Source organism: Acanthopagrus latus, chromosome 22 (assembly GCF_904848185.1).
Source record: "Acanthopagrus latus isolate v.2019 chromosome 22, fAcaLat1.1, whole genome shotgun sequence".
Lineage (NCBI taxonomy): Eukaryota > Metazoa > Chordata > Actinopteri > Spariformes > Sparidae > Acanthopagrus > Acanthopagrus latus.
Window position 1 is genome coordinate 19947417 of NC_051060.1, and position 17365 is coordinate 19964781.

The 17365-nt window shown below is 43.8% G+C and overlaps 3 protein-coding genes across 4 annotated transcripts; 2 read left to right on the forward strand and 1 right to left on the reverse strand.

The window, feature by feature from the left end:
• Nucleotides 1–98: 98 nt before the first annotated feature.
• wdr21 (WD repeat domain 21) lies at nucleotides 99–5788 on the forward strand. Its single transcript, XM_037085744.1, has 13 exons — nucleotides 99–551; nucleotides 689–837; nucleotides 1042–1199; nucleotides 1469–1551; nucleotides 2540–2642; nucleotides 2784–2927; nucleotides 3092–3141; nucleotides 3256–3335; nucleotides 3465–3557; nucleotides 3877–3974; nucleotides 4113–4289; nucleotides 4582–4696; nucleotides 4990–5788. Exons 1-13 carry the CDS (start codon nucleotides 439–441, stop codon nucleotides 5220–5222), a joined length of 1596 nt encoding a protein of 531 aa, XP_036941639.1. The 5' UTR covers nucleotides 99–438; the 3' UTR covers nucleotides 5223–5788.
• A 416-nt stretch (nucleotides 5789–6204) lies between these two features.
• Nucleotides 6205–13503, reverse strand: zfyve1 (zinc finger, FYVE domain containing 1). Of its 2 annotated transcripts, none has more exons than XM_037085743.1 (13): nucleotides 13094–13503; nucleotides 12139–12670; nucleotides 11799–12042; nucleotides 11431–11691; nucleotides 11131–11345; nucleotides 10928–11034; nucleotides 10270–10378; nucleotides 10078–10175; nucleotides 9682–9799; nucleotides 9050–9220; nucleotides 8763–8943; nucleotides 8557–8670; nucleotides 6205–7965 (listed from the first exon to the last, which is right to left on the reverse strand). In XM_037085743.1, exons 2-13 carry the CDS (start codon nucleotides 12628–12630, stop codon nucleotides 7733–7735), a joined length of 2343 nt encoding a protein of 780 aa, XP_036941638.1. In that variant the 5' UTR covers nucleotides 12631–12670; nucleotides 13094–13503; the 3' UTR covers nucleotides 6205–7732. The 2 variants fall into 2 exon arrangements, with proteins under 2 accessions (XP_036941638.1, XP_036941637.1); XM_037085742.1 differs by having other exon boundaries at nucleotides 11793–12042; nucleotides 13094–13502.
• A 284-nt stretch (nucleotides 13504–13787) lies between these two features.
• pigh (phosphatidylinositol glycan anchor biosynthesis, class H) lies at nucleotides 13788–16047 on the forward strand. The gene is made up of 4 exons (XM_037085748.1): nucleotides 13788–14315; nucleotides 14950–15159; nucleotides 15240–15323; nucleotides 15479–16047. The coding sequence occupies exons 1-4, from the start codon at nucleotides 14139–14141 to the stop codon at nucleotides 15548–15550; spliced, it is 543 nt and encodes a 180-aa protein (XP_036941643.1). The 5' UTR covers nucleotides 13788–14138; the 3' UTR covers nucleotides 15551–16047.
• Nucleotides 16048–17365: the final 1318 nt, after the last annotated feature.

Sequence of the window (17365 nt, forward strand, 5' to 3'; positions counted from 1 at the left end):
CGATGCGTGACTGACAAGGAACAAAACCAATGACCAAGTTCCACGTCATATGCTATTGTTATCGACTAGCCAATGAATTTCACTCGGGGGCGGGACAACATGGCAGGGACTCACTGCACAGAACTAGTTAGCTCATGAGGTGTAAAAACTGTCAGGTTTTGTCTGTTTATTAAGGGATTTAACACAGTTTGCCTCTGAAGGAAGGCCTGTTAATCAACATATTAAAACTTTCTCTGCGTCTGCTCGTGTTTTAATGTCCAACCTTTATATAAAAGATGTCGAAAAAGATGTTTAGCTAACGTTAGCTGATAGTGCTAACGCTTTAGCTAGGTAAGTTAGCAAACAAGTAAACATGGGGAACTAGCGAACCTAACACGCGTGTACAGATAGACGCGAATGAAAGAAAACGTAGTGTGAGGATCCGAGCTACTAGCAGACATGAAGAAGTGGAACTGGCGAGAAGGGCAGCGACCCTACCGGCGAAGAGGTGGTGGTCAACGGCACAGCTGGTACCGAGGCAACCGGCAGAGATCAAGACAGGACGACCAGTGGTATGTTCACTGACACGCTGATACATGTTTGAGGTATCTAGTTTAAGAAATATGACATGTCTCTCTGTCAGACAGTGCCTGCCACGATCGACTTGTCCTTGGGCAAATAATAATATCAGGTGGTGCTCTGTTCACAGGTCTGGACATTATGATGACGGTCCATCATTCAGAGCACCTCAGAGGAGTCATGACAACCAGTCTGCCTCTCCCTCTACCTCCTCATCTTCCTCTCCGTCTTCCTCCTCATCCTCCTCGTCTTCCTCTAAGGCCAGCAGTGCTGCACCAGGTCAGTGTGAGATACCACCCCTCTCCAAAACTGAATTATAAACACAGATTTATAGAGAGTTTCAAAAATATTATCCACAGATCCCAGTTATCAGAAAGCCTCCAATCTGGTTATTCCTACTGTAACCAAGATCCTCAGAGATGTAGCTTGAGAAGCAAGAAGAAACGTGTTTGTGCTTGACTTTACAACCTGTCCTGTCTCCAGAGCTGCCTGGTTTCTACTTTGACCCAGAGAAAAATCGTTACTTCCGCCTGCTGCCCGGACACAACAACTGTAACCCACTGACCCGAGAGCAGCTGCAGGAGAAAGAAAGAGAGAAACAGAGGAACAAGATGCTCGCGGAGGATGAAAAACTTAGAAAAGTGAGTCTGTTGTGAGGTTATTTCTATCGTAAAATGAAAACAGATGAATTATGACTTATTTTCATCACCATCACAAACAACCAGTCAATCATAACACACAAATATATAAAATATGAAATAAAGTCTAAAATATTCAAGGCTGACTTTTATCTTCTTGCCTTGCTCTGTTTCTCATATTTTACCGGGCTGGGAATGGTCTTTAATAGGCTCACATGCTTTGTGGGTTTGATTCTTCTTTGATGATGGGACACGTATTATCTTCCTTGTAGAAAGCACCAAGAACAGGACTGAATACTTCGCTACTGCTGCAGAGAAGACACCTTGGCCTGCTACCTGAGAACTCCTACTGCAGGTAGTGTATCGCGTGTGCATGTGCATACACAGACATAGAGGTGTTTACCTTGTATTCTATAGAGTGCTCCAGGGATTCATTATTTTTTGTAAGCCCCCTCCAAATATTGGCATTACTCCGTGCCTAGTTTTTCAATACATTTTTGAATTATTGCAGAAAAATATAAGTGTTTTTCTGAGAAAAACAAAAGTTTAAGATACTTACACATTTTTTTCAGCAAGATAACCTTCACATATGAACACCAGTTATATAATTTTTCAAGCATAAATCTGATCGTCAGAAGTATAAAGCTAATGTTAAGCTATAAATGAACTACCCCACAGTCACATGACTTCAGCATCACCCCATCTAAACTTTCTACTGGAGGATTAGTGTGTAGATGATTATCTGCATTAGGCGTGATGACGTTTTATATCCATGATGACCTCTGTAGTTTCTTTGGGCTACTTGTTAGCAGCAGCATGTATCCGGACATGTACATCTTTGATGTTGTCGTGCAAAACGAGAACAATTCTTAAGATTGCTTTTCGTTTCTAGGTTTAAGGACTCATTCCAGCAGCACTCTAAACACACATACACACAAGACAAACCCCCACAGCTGTAGTACATTACAGACAGTACAAAAAAAAAAAAAAAGTTTAGCTTTAATGATAATCAGTTCTGTATGTGTAGAGTGAGTTTTCTTTGGAGCATTGGCGGCCTCTAATAATGATGCTAATCACTTCTGACATGGGTTTGAAAAACGTACTAAAACACAGCAAAATTCTGCTGCCTGACAGTTTGAATTATATGAACCGAACTCATCATTGTAGAGAGAGATCCCAATAATTATATGTTCATCCTATTGGCGAATGTTTCTGTAAATAAATAAATACAAAGATCTGCACGTCGTCAGATAGCTGAGAGGAGTTGAATCAATGATTGTGGTCAAGTGGATTGTCCACATGTGGCTCTAGTAGCTGTTACCATGGTTACTGTGTGTCTCCAGGCTGGTCCACGAGGTGAAGGTCGGCGGAATGAGACGCCACAAATTGGAGATCCAGAGCACAGACAACAGCAACCCCAACACTGACAACTTCAGACTCATAGTGGTGAGAATACACACAGACACACAAAACAACGTCACAGAACATTTTATGACTCAATTTAGAGGTGGAAAATCATGAATCGTTCTGTAGAATAGTTTGTCCTTGTGTAAACTAAAAACTCCTTGCGTCTTTCTTCTTTGTCAGGGGGACTCGGCGTGTGAGCGAGTGTTCACTGTCAACGACGTGTCGCACGGAGGCTGCAAGTACGGCATCATGAACTTCAGCAGCAGCAGTCGCGGATCTCTGTCTGTGGAAATGTGTGACAACCTCTACTTCACCAACCGAAAGGTGGAAGCTGGAGTTTTGACTCTGAATATTTAGACATTCACGTAGCTGAGTGTTCCACTGAGTGTTTCAAGGATTGTGTGCACAGAACAATCCGTGGTTTTTTTGTCAGTAATAGTTTAAACGTTGGAATTGTTAGTGACAGTTTTGCTCTAAATGTATTTCAGGTCAATTCCATCTGCTGGGCCTCAGTCAACTACCCAGACTCCCATGTGCTGTATCCTTCCTGAGCTTTTGCATTGCTCATCTTTGTCTCTCTATAGGACTATTTGTAAACTCAGGTGCCGCTCAGACATTACCATTATTTTTCCTTGACTGAGCTGACTGTCAGATTGTGTCTGGTTGGAGTTGCAGACACGCCCGGCTGCGTCAGTTTACTTCCTGCCTCCCTCTTCAGCAACTCAAACCCAGGTTGTATTATAACCCTCTCAGTTCTGATTCACAAAAGACTACAATTCCTTATTATTCTTAAAGGTAGATGCAAATATTTGGCATGATTTTAACCAGTATCCTCTCTCCTTTGTGCCTCTCTCTCCTCAGACCAGCCCGGGATGCTGTGTAGCTTTAAGATATCGTCAGCCTGGTCTTGTGCTTGGTGTCTCAACCCCCAGTTTGACAAGACCTTCAGCACTGGTTTGTCATTATCATTTGTCTTTCAGTTTTATAATTAAATTATATTTATAATCTTAATCTGATAATCATCATCTTTGGCCTCTGTAAAGTATTGAATTTGTTGGCTTGAGTTTAGTTTTGGGGTATGAAACTGTCTCTTAAATCATTCTTGTGTGGTTTGGGTAGAACAAAGCTGCTCGAATCAAATTATAGAGAGAATTTTCAGTTGTTTATAAAAATGTATTTGCACAATTTGCTGTTGGGCTTAAAGTTTGCATGAATACATTCCAGCTTCAAACTTTATAAATCGTAATCATTGTGTTCTTGCCTGTGTCTGCAGGCTTGTCTCGCAGGGTGATCGTGAAGGATGCAGAAACGGGTCGAACACAGACGTACAGCACTGGCAGCGATGTGTTGGCTCAGCAGTTTGCCCTCAGGGTGAGTCATCTGTTACATTAAGTTATTAAAGCATGTTTGAGTTCACTTCTAACACAGCGTAGTACGGATTTCTCTTTAATGTAAGAAAGGAAAAAACATAGAAAAAGTAAAATGGCTCTTCTCGTTTTTTTTTCACAGGTCCCTGTGCTGTTTAACGGCTGCCGATCAGGGGAGATCTTCAGCATGGACCTGCGTCAGCGCGGCCGCAGGGATCAGAGCTGGAAGGCCAGCCGCTTCCATCAAGAGTCAGCCATCACCTCCGTACGCGTCCTGCAGGACGAGAACTACCTGCTGGCTGCCGACATGCTGGGCCAGGTCAGGAAAATCAGCCTCAGCCTCACTCATTTATTTACAACCCTGTTGACTGTGTTTTTGTCAGGAGATGAGGCCTCCCAAGTTGAAGCAGCTACTGAGAGTTTGTCTCTTTCAGATGGTAGACAAGTCGACCTCCTAATCATAACGTTTTACTAACTATTTACAAAGATTTAGAGACATCCAATCACACAACTGCATGGTGGTAAATAGCTTGGACTTATCTAAGTTCAGAAGATAAATAAAAGTTACCAGCAATGCTTTAACTTTGTGCTCTTTTCTTGTTTATGTGCAGATTAAGTTGTGGGATGTTCGAGTGACAAAGCCAGTGCAGGAGTACAAAGGACACTACAATGAACACGCCTACCTTCCCATCCACGTCAATGAGCCTGAGGGGCTTCTGTTGGCAGGTAAGAGAGGACCACACATGCTTAATCAACACTGTGACTACTGTTAAACACTCACAGAGATGCCAGGTTTACCGTTGCTATGCTTTGACATACTCTGTGTAAGACGACACAAGCTTCAAGATCGAGCCGCGGCACAGTTGCAGATAAAAATACACTTTGGCCCGATAAGGTGTTACAGAGAGAGTTTGAAGCCCGCCTGCCAGAGATGTCTCATGTCTCTCCTTAGGTGCTCTTCAACTCTTTCCCTTTCTCGAGTGGAAAACCACAACACTAATCTTGCGTTTCGTCCTCAGTCGGTCAGGATTGCTACACAAGGTTATGGAGCCTAAAAGATGGCCATCTCCTGAGGACTATCCCATCACCCCACCCGACCGCGAACGACCAGATCCCGAGCGTCGTCTTCTCCTCCAAGCTGGGTGGCTGCAGAGGGCTCCCTGGCCTCCTCATGGCCGTCAAACACGATCTTTACTACTTCCCATACAACACAGACTACCAGGAAGGAGGAGAGCAGCAGGCTGGATTTTAGGAAAAAAACTGAAAGTGTTTCTGAAAACAAGGAAGCCAAATGTGTAAATGGAGTTACATTTATATGCAAAATCTACAGGTATTTATATTTTAGAGGGCTTTGGCCTGAATGCAGTTGATTTCAATAAGGTTGTGAACTTTTGGTCGGGAGGAGGAGTCATAGTGAAGTCTCAGGGGAATGTTGTTTTTGACGATTTTTGAAGACTTTTTTGTGCCAAAATGAAATGGAAGTGCTACATATGAGTGCACACAATTACTACAGTTAAAGGTCCAGTGTGTGGAATTTAGTGGCATCCAGCGATGTGGTTGCAGATTACAATCAATTACCCCTAATCCCACCCTCCTCTACGATGGCTGAGAAAAATGCAAAGGCTGTGGAGCCACTGTTTTGTCCTTCCTGGGCAACTGTAGAAACATGGTGGACTCACTTCCTCTGTAGGTATAAAAGGCTCATTGTAAAATATGAAAGTTATATTCCATTTCTGCCAATACATCCTGCACACTGGACCTTTTACAGCGGTGCTTTGTGTAACCTTTACAATAAAAAGTGCACTTATGATTCTTTGATTCTGAAAAGGACAATACTGTGTTCACACTGTACATCAACATGTTTTCTAGTTGTTATTGAATGAGTTAACACTAGAGCTGCAACATTAATTGATTAGTTGACAGTGATTAAATTAATCACAATTTATTTTGAAAATCAATTGGTTTTAGTACTTTTAAGATAAAAGTCTTAAAGCTCCCTCAATGTGAACATTTTCCAGTTTCTTTTCACATCTAAGACAGTAAACTGAATATCTTTGGAACATCATCTTCGGTTTTGGGAAATACCTAATATTTATCAACAGTTTCCACCTTTTTCTGAGATGTTATAACCAAACAACTAATCAGTTAATCTAGAAAATAACTGTTAGTTGCAGCCCTAGAAAACACAAGTGATCTACCGCATCATATTTGCTCCTGAATGACACACAAACGGATTGAGTTTCTGCAGTTTAATACATACTGTATGAGCATACATGAACATAAAAGTACTGATTTGTTCCTTGTGATATTCATTGAACGTCTCCCTCTGAAATGGGGACAGTGATGACTCGGGTCAACGCGTTTGTGTCAGCTTATTTGTCGACAAATTCTTCCAGTCAGTCATCACAAAATAAAATAAAATAAAATCCCAGGTTACCCGTCGCTGCAGTCAGATCCCACGATGCCTGCGCGATCATTTGAAAGCCGTACTGCGTCTTGTTGCAACGAAGGCAACCTCTAAGTGTTGCTCACTTGGTGCTCCTAGCTAACTAGCTACACAGCCTGAGTAGACAAGAGTAATGGATTACTCTTCTGATGTTTTGAGGGGCCAGCCTCAAAAGATGGTTTTGAATTCTTCTTTTTCTACATCGTATTGCTACTGTGAGCCAGCCACTCTATAAAAAGCAGTTTGTTGCATTTCCTCCCACTGCACTCACTTTTATCTTGATAGTAGTTTTGACATTTTCAAAAACAAAAAACGAGGCCATTTAAAAATTTCCCTAATAATAAAGTAAACTTTTTTTTTCCCCCATATATGTATATTCTATGTAAAATTTAAACAGTGCACGTGGACAGCATTGTTAAGGCTGCTATATTAATGGCTGCCCATTCAAATGCACAAACAACCACTAAGGATTAAGGGATTATCTAAGTAGGTATTACTAAGCAATTACAGTTGGAAGTCGGAATGCATCTCTGTGCTACAGTACTTCACTGGCTTCTGATAGTTTGAATCCTCCTGGAGCCAAAGAGAGGCAGGGAAGCTGGAGCTTGCAGGGCTGAAGCAGAGGAAGATGACTGTACACATTCAAACAAGCAGCAGCTTTTTTTTTTTTTTCTTCGGGTTTCCTCTAAAGCCAGCTGTGAACTCTGTATCCAGGGCTCCTGCAGAGACAATCTTTTAGAATAAAAAGTGCTTACCTGGATATTGGTTTAAGATGCTCAGTACTTCTATTAATATAAGGTTTATGCATGTAGCCCCAGACTACAAAAGGTGCTAATATTACTAGTGTGTAACACTGGGGATTGTCAAAGGGGATCGGGGTTCCATGTGCAGCGATACAAACGTTAAAGGAGCAAAAAAAAAAAAAAAAAAAGGAACATCATAGTTTACCTGAACTCAATCGTTAGCAAGCTTACACAATACTCACTTTGATAAAAATGTTGTCAAGTTGTCTCATCTCTCCTCCCTACTGTATGTTGATATTCAAGTCTCGCGCTGACCGGTATTCACAGTGTAAAATATAGGCATATTAAAGTGAAATAGCGTCATGGGACTGAAGTGACGTGGGGACAGCGTTGAAAAAACAAATAAACTGAGTCCGACCTGCCACAGACAGTCTGGTGGCGACCAAAAAAATGCCACTAAAAAAAGACAACAGGGACCGGAAGCCTTTCAGTCAAAACATCAGTTCCAGTATTTGTAGAGGTGGCAATCCTTCACCGTTTTCCCACCCCCTGACTCCTGCCCCCCTCGTCCTGCTAGAGCTCCCCGGGTTTCTGACTGCAGCCGTTGCAGACCCTCACCGGGTGGTCCCAACCGCGGGAGGGCACCGGGCGCCGCTCCTGAGAGCAGTCGTCACACACGCCCTGGCCACAGGCGCGACAGTGGTGGATGGAGAGACGCGGGGCGAACTCCCGCTGGCACTCGCTGCAGGAGGTGATGTCCTGATCTGGGACCCAGTAAGCCGGGCGGGCTGCATCCTTCACCAGACCTGGACACGGAGGAAAGAGGAGGAAGTAGTTGGTCATCTGTCTACTGAATTTGACAACCAGAATTAGACACATTGCAGACGTGCCTAGTGCTCTGAAAAACCAGCACTACCTACTTAATTTAGCTTTGCATTAGGGCTGAACAATTAATTTAGATATTATTAAAATATGGCAAATAGTAATATCACAGTCGCAATTTTCGGACAAATGTAAACTGTGAGACAACAGAATTATAAAGAAGTACTGTCCTGCTGCAGAGAGGTCCCAGCCTACACATGTTGTTCACAAGATGTAAGAAAACATGATTGTTTTCTTCTACTGAATCCTACAGAGCTTTTCCGAGTCACAAGCATATTCATCAGTCGTGATCATAAATCCTTTATAAGTAGAACAACTGCAGGTAAAACACAAACTACCACAATCTACTTGTATATTTAAAGAAGTATTTGAAAGATTCTCTTTTCATAAAACTGGGCTGATGCAGTAGAGAGATAACTTTTTTGAATTGGTGACACATTATCAGGGCTGTGATATTTCCTGCCTACAAAAACAAACAGCCTGAGGCCAGAGAAGCTCTGGGTTCTAATTCTCACCGAGAGGTATGTCGATGGCACCGACCACAGCTCCTAATGTGTTCTGAACCGCCTCCCCGACCTTCCTGGCTATCAGGGTGCCTCCCTCCTCCTCTAAGGCAGCATCCAGCAACTCTGGAAGGGGGGAAACATAACATACAATGACCCACTGGTCGTGAACAAACACATCCAGTAAACCATTAAAACTGATCCGTGTGATGATTTACCAGTTGAGATTTCCCTGTTGTGGAAACAGGCGTCGCAGACCCGCACAGGTGCGAGGCCCCAGCCTCTCTCTGGGACGGGCCTGGTTTTTGAGGAGCAGGAGTCGCAGAAGCCCTCCCCACAGGCACGGCAGTGGTGCTTGGTGTCGTTGGGCTGGAACTCTTCCGCACATTTATGGCATTTCTGCATCAAACAAAATGTCACACTGTAGCTATACGCTTTTGTGATGTTTTTCTCTCCACAATGCTAAAACTTTTTTTTTTCCAAATCCAGCTTTTGAGTTACATACCAGGATGAGGGAGTTGGGTTTCCAGTAAGCGGGAGCGATCTGGTCGGTGAGCCAGGAGGTGACAGCTTTGGCAGGCTTGACGCTGAGTTCAGACACGGACTGAGAAATGTATTTGACTCCATCCAGCAACCTCTGGGCAGCGTTGTTGTTGTCTTTCAGAAAGCCGTCAGACTGAACAGAAGCCAGACAGATACAGCAGAGTTGACAGATACAAATAAATATACTGGCCGACAGACTTTCAATCAACTCTCACTTTAACGTTATTTGTTTCCAGCACAACATTTCAGTCATGTTTATACAAACGTGACTTTCTATTATCGAGTCATGTGTCATGTCTCTAAATTGCTAACAGGCAGCAGATGACATGTAGTATGATTTCTGATTGACATTTAAGCGTCTATACTTAACTAATTATGCTTGGATAAACATGGTAAAATAAAAAAATGTCACAATACTTTGCATTAGTTTTCCGGCCATCTACATACAACCAGCTGGCGAGACCATTCTGCCCTCGCAGCTCACAGCGGACATGACAACATTAATTCCCCTTAAAACCTTTGAAATCTTGGCTCGCAACTTTGCGTAATAGGTTTAGACAAAATCTCATTTAGGCTGTTCCACTGTGTTCTCACCCCAGGCCAGATGTGCTGGATCTCTGTTCTGACCACTGTTTCCACTGGGTCCTGGTTTCCGTACCAGTACTGTCTGCTTCTGTAGATCACTGCACAGTTGGGGCACTCGATCACATACCTGGACAAAGACAGAAAGGTCACAGAAGGCCACTATATAAAAGGACAGATTCATGATGACTCTTGCTCTTGGAGCTGCTTCTGTCTTCTGTCACGTACAGAACATTTCTAACAGCACTGAGCTACGGAAATAGTTCCACGTTACAGAAGGGCGGATCACCACTTGTGACATTTTCCCATGTTTTAACCATAACAAACGGAGACATACTAGATTATTTCTGCCAGCAAGGACGCCATTTCCAATCATCTTCCAAATGGTTCTGTGGCAGACGGACTCACCCAGACCAGGCGTAGATGGCCAGGCCAAACCACGGTGAGTCAGACGAAGCCGTCGTTTTGGGAACCACTACCACCTCCTTCCCTCCCTCGTAGCAGGCCTGAAAAAGTTCATCACAGGCACTCAGAAACTTGTCGAGCAGGCATACAAGACTTCAGCGCCTGCATGTGTTGGCTGTCTTTTTTTAAACTTGCCTTGCAAGTGTAGATGCGGTTGTCATACTGCGCAGAGTAGCGGCAGCGATGTTTGGCTTCGTGGTCGAGTTCTTCCTTCAGGTGATTCATGCTTCTCTTACAGCCCGAGCTGAAGGTGGGAGGACATCGTGTCAGAGACAAAGGCCAGAATTTGTTTGCAAATATCTAAAAATGATTTATTAATGTGTTTTGTTTTTGTAGTCTCATCGTAAATAGAGTTGGCTGACATACTTTTTATATTCAATCAAGAGGGTAAACAATGTTAAGTTAAATGGAATCTTTTCTGTAATGCTCTGATAGAGCTGGGCAACTACTGGAATTTAATTCTATTTTCAATTGCTACTTCCAATGCTTATGAAACCAAATAATCAAATCAAATTATTATTGAGCCACATTCCATTACTCAATGATGCTCTCATCTGGTCTTGTGTTATACATCCAGCAGCACACCCCTTCTCTTTGAGCAGGGTGCTTTCACCCGCTCCTAAAAGCCCAAACTCACTCTCAGCCGGGCTGTGGCAGGTTTGGTTCAGCTCACTGCGGTCGGGCCAGCCGGCAACGGGATGTCACATTTCAGCAATCCTCTCACATTTTTACATACCACATATGAAAGGGCATTATAATACATACATGCTGTAGCGACAAGAGAGACACGTACCCACAGCTGAGGCAAAGGCTGGAGCAGGTAAAGTACTCATCTGGAAAGAATGAGTTACTGGTCATGTGCTCGTCTGGAATATCCCCACTGAAGCTCTCGCTGAGGGCCTGAAGGCAGGAGGGGAGAGTCATTAAGTGAAAGTCTTCTCCCTCCATTATGTCACCGAATCTCCAGAAGCCTAACTGTCAATCAAGCACCCCTACCTGCAGGGCCTTGTAGATGACGCTGGCGGAGCGTGGCGAGCGGGTGGTGTTGTTGTCCAGCTGTTGCTCCAGGCTGCGCAGCAGACCGCTGAAGTCTGTGGGAGGGTTGTAGGTCCGAGTGCCCCGATACTGGATGGAGCTGAAAGCCTCCGGGAACAAACCCAGCTTCCTGAAACGCTCCTGGAGAAGACGCTCTGCCGATTCAGTCGGTTTGTCTACAGATGGAGAGCAAATAGATTAATCAAATTCCGACTTCATACGGCTGAAAAAGCAAAAAAGAGAGGGATCTCCTTCACATACCTGATCCGAGCAGCTTGGTGTGGACGGTCTCGTGGAAGATGATCACCCCAGGACCCAGAGTGGACAACGGGACGTCCAGACCACAGCGGGTGGTGGTCGCCTTCAGCTCCTTGGTGAAATGTTTCAGGTAGGCATCTGATGCGTCGCCGAGGAACTTGAAGAGATCGTCGTGGAGACGGTCGGCGTGGGTCCGGTAGATGACCACATCGGAGATAGCCAGGACTTTGAGGAGCAGCCGGGTTCTCTGACCCTGATTGGCCCCTGATGAGGGAGAACATCATAGTAAGTAAGACTTAAGTGAGAAAAACTGCCTATCCCACTATCCCGTGTTTACTAGATGCCAAGTAATCCATTTATTGTACCATTACCAGCCCCGAGCAGTCCCTCTGTGTCGATGACTACCACCCGGTGCACGGGGTCCATTGCTGCCCACACACCCACGGTGCAGGACTCTTGAGTGGGCGAGGTCTTGAACACCTCTCGTCCGAGGAAAAACGTGTGGTTCAGGGTGTGGGACTTGCCCTCCCCGGTGTTCCCAAAGATGGAGACCACCTTGAGGAGCTCGTCCGGCCTGCACCTCAGTCTGCTCACAAAGTCCTCCTCATCCTTCACCTGAGCATCCACACAGGATCAGCCGCATCACCACCACATCACATCACAATAATGAGCTGCCATCTAGAGACTGAAAACATCCTCTCTCTCTCTTACCTGCATCTCCTCCCTCTCGTCCACCAGGAGGAAGCTGCACACCTTCTCCAGCTCGGCCTTCAGGATCTCCATCTGGGACTCCCCGGCAGTCAGGCTGTTATCCTGGGGTGCCCTCGCAGGTGGGTAAGGTGTCAGAGGGTGCTTCCTCTTGTTGATGCCGCTGTGGGTGCGCTTCTGGCAGTCCAAACACAGGTTGATCTTGCAGCCCTGGCAGCGCACCACCGCTCTGAGGCGTCCCCCGTTGACAGAGCCGCCGCTGTCCCCCTTGCACGAGTCGCAGAAAGGAACGTGTCCCGGTGCGATCCGAACCCGGTCGTGGTTCCTCATCCGCTCCTGGCGGTGGAGCTCCAGCTCGCAGCGGGCGCACTGCAGACTGCCGCATTCATCGCACTCGAACGCGGCCTCGTCTGAACCTCCGCAGGCGTAGCTCTCCTGACAGCCGAGGACCGCCGCGTTCATTCCTTTATCTCCAGCTGGACCCTGACCGCTCATCTCAGCCCCGACAGGTCAGGACGACTCAGAGTGACCCGAGCTGCAAAGGCAACGCAGCGGAGGACACAAAGTTATGACTCGGTTGAGAAAAATCTCTCACCAGATGTGATGCAACCGTCCAAACAGCCAACTCACTCACGTACAATACAGTCATAAAGTACTAGAAATGTTCACCTGAGGACCTGACATTAAAGAGGATATACAGTCTGTCCGGGCAGCAGTTTAAAAAAACACTTGCTCCGACTAACAGTTACTTTTATTTTCCCCACAACAGTTTGCTAGCTAACATTAGCAGCCCCGGGTCTCCTCTGTTGTCCGGTTGCTGTTTAAAACTCCCCCCAGTACGCTCACCAAAACATCTCCCCACCACCAAAAAACACGTTATGAAACTCAGAAATAAACAGTTTATACAGCCTACAGCGACACAAAGAGACATAAACAACCTTCGTTTCAATCGACTGACCTAGCAGCGGCTACCAGTCCGACGGACGACGACTCGTTCAGCGAAATGCTGCCTCATCACGGTCTAAAACTGGACACGTACACACCACGGCACCATAGCGCCGACCGCCACGGACGGCTAACGTTGGTGAGAAAGTTAGCTAGCGGAGCTATTTCGTGTCAGACTCCTGAAGATGTTGTTGCTTTTACACCAGCTGATCGGCTTGTTTTTATCCAGAGTTCAAAAGTCATTCAAACGCGATGCATTGTGGGACATGAAGTGTTCGGGAGTCACACAGGAAGTCGTGAGTTTAAACCTTCGTTTTAAACCACATGTTTTATTTTATACTGACATACACCGACGTACACTGCTGACGTTGTTTCTCGACATAGTTTGATAATAACTACCTGGCAACTTAAACAAAAGGAGCAGAGTTATCGATGAAATACTCACCGTTGCCCACAATGCTTTGCACCTTCCAGCTGCTGTAGGGTGCACTTCTATCGGTAACCGGCGTACGCCGAAACTTACACAGTTAGACGGAAACAGCAATTAATATTAGAACACACGATTTCAGATTAACTGCCTCTTCATGTTTGTGTTATTATTAAGTGTATTAATTAGTTAAAAGCCTCTGGCTGATGTGAAGCACGCATTTCGACGGTGCCAAACAGCCAAATTATATGTTTTATTTTAGGTATATTTCTCTAACAACATCCAACCCGAACAACCCGGTGTCGTTAACGAGTGCACCTACATTAAGACTTGATTTTGGCGTCAGTTCAGTTGTGCTGCACTTGTCCTGGGAATAATCTCTGTTTTTTTTGCCGTAACGCGTTTTCTTATTCTGTATTTAACTGGTTAGGATTAGCATCATACGTATAGATGCTTAATTTATCATTTTCCTTCTCAGAAAGAACCACTTTATGCGACTGACCTTGCCTGTTGTCAGATAGCTCAATGCTAACCTGTCTTCAGTGTTAGCTAGCTAGCATAGCTAAATTTTTGAGTTCCCTTGGCCAATGTTCGCGTCTCTTCGACTCTCCCTGTTTTTGCTGCGTTCATAATGGAGGATGAAGCGTTCACTGACATTAACGGCAAAGCCATTTCTCTGGACTGTCAGAGTCACTCCGGCTTTTGCCGGGAGTTCACTGTCAGCTCCCCCAAAGTGTCCGTCGGCAAAGTGATGGTGTACACCTGCTGTGTTTGGCTCCTGGCATACACCGTGTTCTTCTTCACAGAGGTCAGACACATCTGAACGTATTGCTAAATAATACCCAGACAACAATGTCAACGTAATCCTTTTCGTTTACTATCAATATGTACAGTTTCTTTGATTGCTTTTAATGGCCACACAGGTTGGATGTAGTAAAGTCAACTTTTACGATTTTCTGAACTGTACTTGAACATGGCACAAGCTCTGTGTGACTTATTCATGTTGATGCATTCACTCAAATATTTCGCCTTTTTGTCAGTATTTTTCAGCTTCAGTAGTTATAATATCTACCACAGGATTATTTTGAGTTTATTAAACAAGCTATTTATTGACAGCTTTAGCTACTAGTTACTTTGAGGACTCAGATAAATTATAAAGAATATGAATGAACTAATAGCATTGAAGTGATGTACACATTCATCCGTCAATAATCTAATGGAAAATAATCTAATATGCAATATATGATTATGAAAGTGAGGTGATTCTTGAGGTATATTTTCTTTGCCAATACTTGATACTCTTCCACTGGACCAAGAGTCTTACAGAGGATGAAATGTCAGTGTTACACCTGTCGATCTGTCAAAGTATAATTTGTTAATGTGATATAATGTTTCATATACACATGATTTTCACAAACGTAAATGTCCTCCATTCCTTACAGAACACTGCCGTCCTGTCCGGTGCCATTCTCGTCACCCTGCTGGGCATGATGCTTCACATTCACTTCGTGAAGGTGGACCACGAGTCGCTGCTTGTCATCGGCTCCTTGGGCATTCAGGTGTCCTCCAGCTACGCCTCAGGCCGTGAGACCACCAAGTTCATTGAGATGAGCAAGATCAAGGATATCGTCATCAACGAAGCTATTTATATGGTACGCTCATGTCCTTGTGTTCTTCAGTTTGTGCCTTTTTGTAAAATATGTTGATTGATGACTAATGCTTTTATTTTTAGCATCAAATCATCTACTACCTTTGTGTGCTGTTGAAGGACCCCTCAGAGCCTGACGCAGTGTCAAGCGTGGTGCCATTGTTTCAGGTGAGATTGGATGCAAAGTGTATTCTTATCTCATAAAGCAACTTCCTTGTGGTGTTTAGTTCTTTTTTAGCTCCTGTATAAATGCTTTTGATACACTCAGCGTAACTCACTGGAACACATATCTAATAACCCTCCTTTGTTTTTTTTATTCTCAGAGTTCGAAGCCAAGGCTGAACTGCTTGGTGAAAGTTTACAAAAGCTGTCAGGAGATTCTTTCAAAGTGCTGATTGAACACATGTCATACACTAGCAGTGTGTTTTCTCATCCATTTTAATGTCTTTGCTAAGATATAAGACATGTTTTCGGGCAGGAAGTACTTGTTTTACTTTGGTTCATCTTGATTTAACTGTATGTTCGGTTTTGTTTTGTTTTTTTCATGACTTTTGTCCTTTTCTCACCTGTATGAATACATTCATGATGTGAATCCAAAAGAATGTGCTGCCATGTTTAAAAGACCAATACTGGTGTCATAATGACTTTATGTTGCACTTCATAGCGTAATTACTTGAACTTATTTTAATGGCACTGTATTAGACTACTAGTTTAAACCTAAATAGTCAAACCTTTGTATTAAAGGATAGAAATTACCTTTAACAATTGAACTTTTTTGTAACTTATTTATTCATTTAGCTTTAAATCAACTAATTATGCCATCTTATGTATTTTATAAGCTTCCCCACAATGTATTTTTGATATAAATAACTTTTAATAAAACATAACAATATCAGTGGTTTTCCTTTTTGCTGAATTCTTGAGGGTAATGTTTTTGACGCACTCTACTTTTCCTCTCCACTAGGGGGCAGCACCACTCCTACTTAATTTCACATCAGTCACATTTTTAAATTAGATTGATGAATGAATTCAGACAAGAACCCTTCACATATACAGACAAATATATCTCATTCTTTGTTTCACCCACTGTGTCAAATACATTTGCAAACTTCACAACAGAGTTATTAAAGGAGACATATACATACAGTGTCAGATGTGCTGCATCCACAGAACATTTTTAGTAAATAAACATCCACGCCTTCTTCCTCAGTTGCATTTTCACTTCCTCATAACTAAAAGACACCTTCATCTTCAAGATGCAGATAGTCACGTGTGCCTCAGTTGTTTTTACTGGTGACTTGTTGATGTACCAGACCTGTTTTTCTAAAATGTCACTACCTCACAGGTGACAATAATTACAGTTTATGTTACAGTGAAAAGATGCTACTAACAGATTGATATGTGCTGTTTAGATTTAATGATAAAGTGTTAAAGAATGTAAGTTCCTCTCTGACATTTCTGACTTTTCTATTGCAGTCTTCTTGTGAAGTGTTAAGAAGTTTAGATTTTACTCTAATGTCAGAGCAAAGTAGTTTCTGGTGACACCCAAGTAAAGAAGCAATGCGTATTGAGTGAGGAGCATAAGTGCTCGGTGCTTACTGGAAACCACTTGGTTTCACTTTTTAAATTAAGTGCTGTATTCAGTTGAGGAGAATCTACACATAGAGACTGTAATCGAAACTAATGATCCTCCTCAAATCCTCCCCCTAATGTTTCCTCCTCAAACTGCTTCCTGGTTCTAACCAATCCATAACAATGTAGTTGAAAGTTTAATGGGTCTCCACGGCCCACGGTTTAAAGTTCAGAACCTCTCTGCGTTTCTCCTCCAGGCCTTGTTTTTTTGACCATCTGTAGCTTCCCGGTGATGTGAACTCCGTCCTCCACAGGCCAAAAGAACAAGCAGAAGGGTGTGATTTTCACGGGGCGAAGCGTTACTCTACCGTGAAGAGTGGCCCTCTGACAGGATAATTGTCCCTCCTGGAGGTGCGAAACAGCCAGGAACCGGGCAGAGGAGAAAACCAGGGAGTGACCGAGAGCGACACCTCGGGGCTTCTCAGTAGGCCTCATAAAGCAGAAACCCCTCTGAGTGTAAATCATAGGTAGTGAAGAGGTTTGGGAGGCTGGAAACAGAGTGAGGCTTTCTTGAGGCAGAGGTGTGGACTGTTAATTACCCCTGTTTATAATGGGGCTGTAATTGCACATTAACTTTT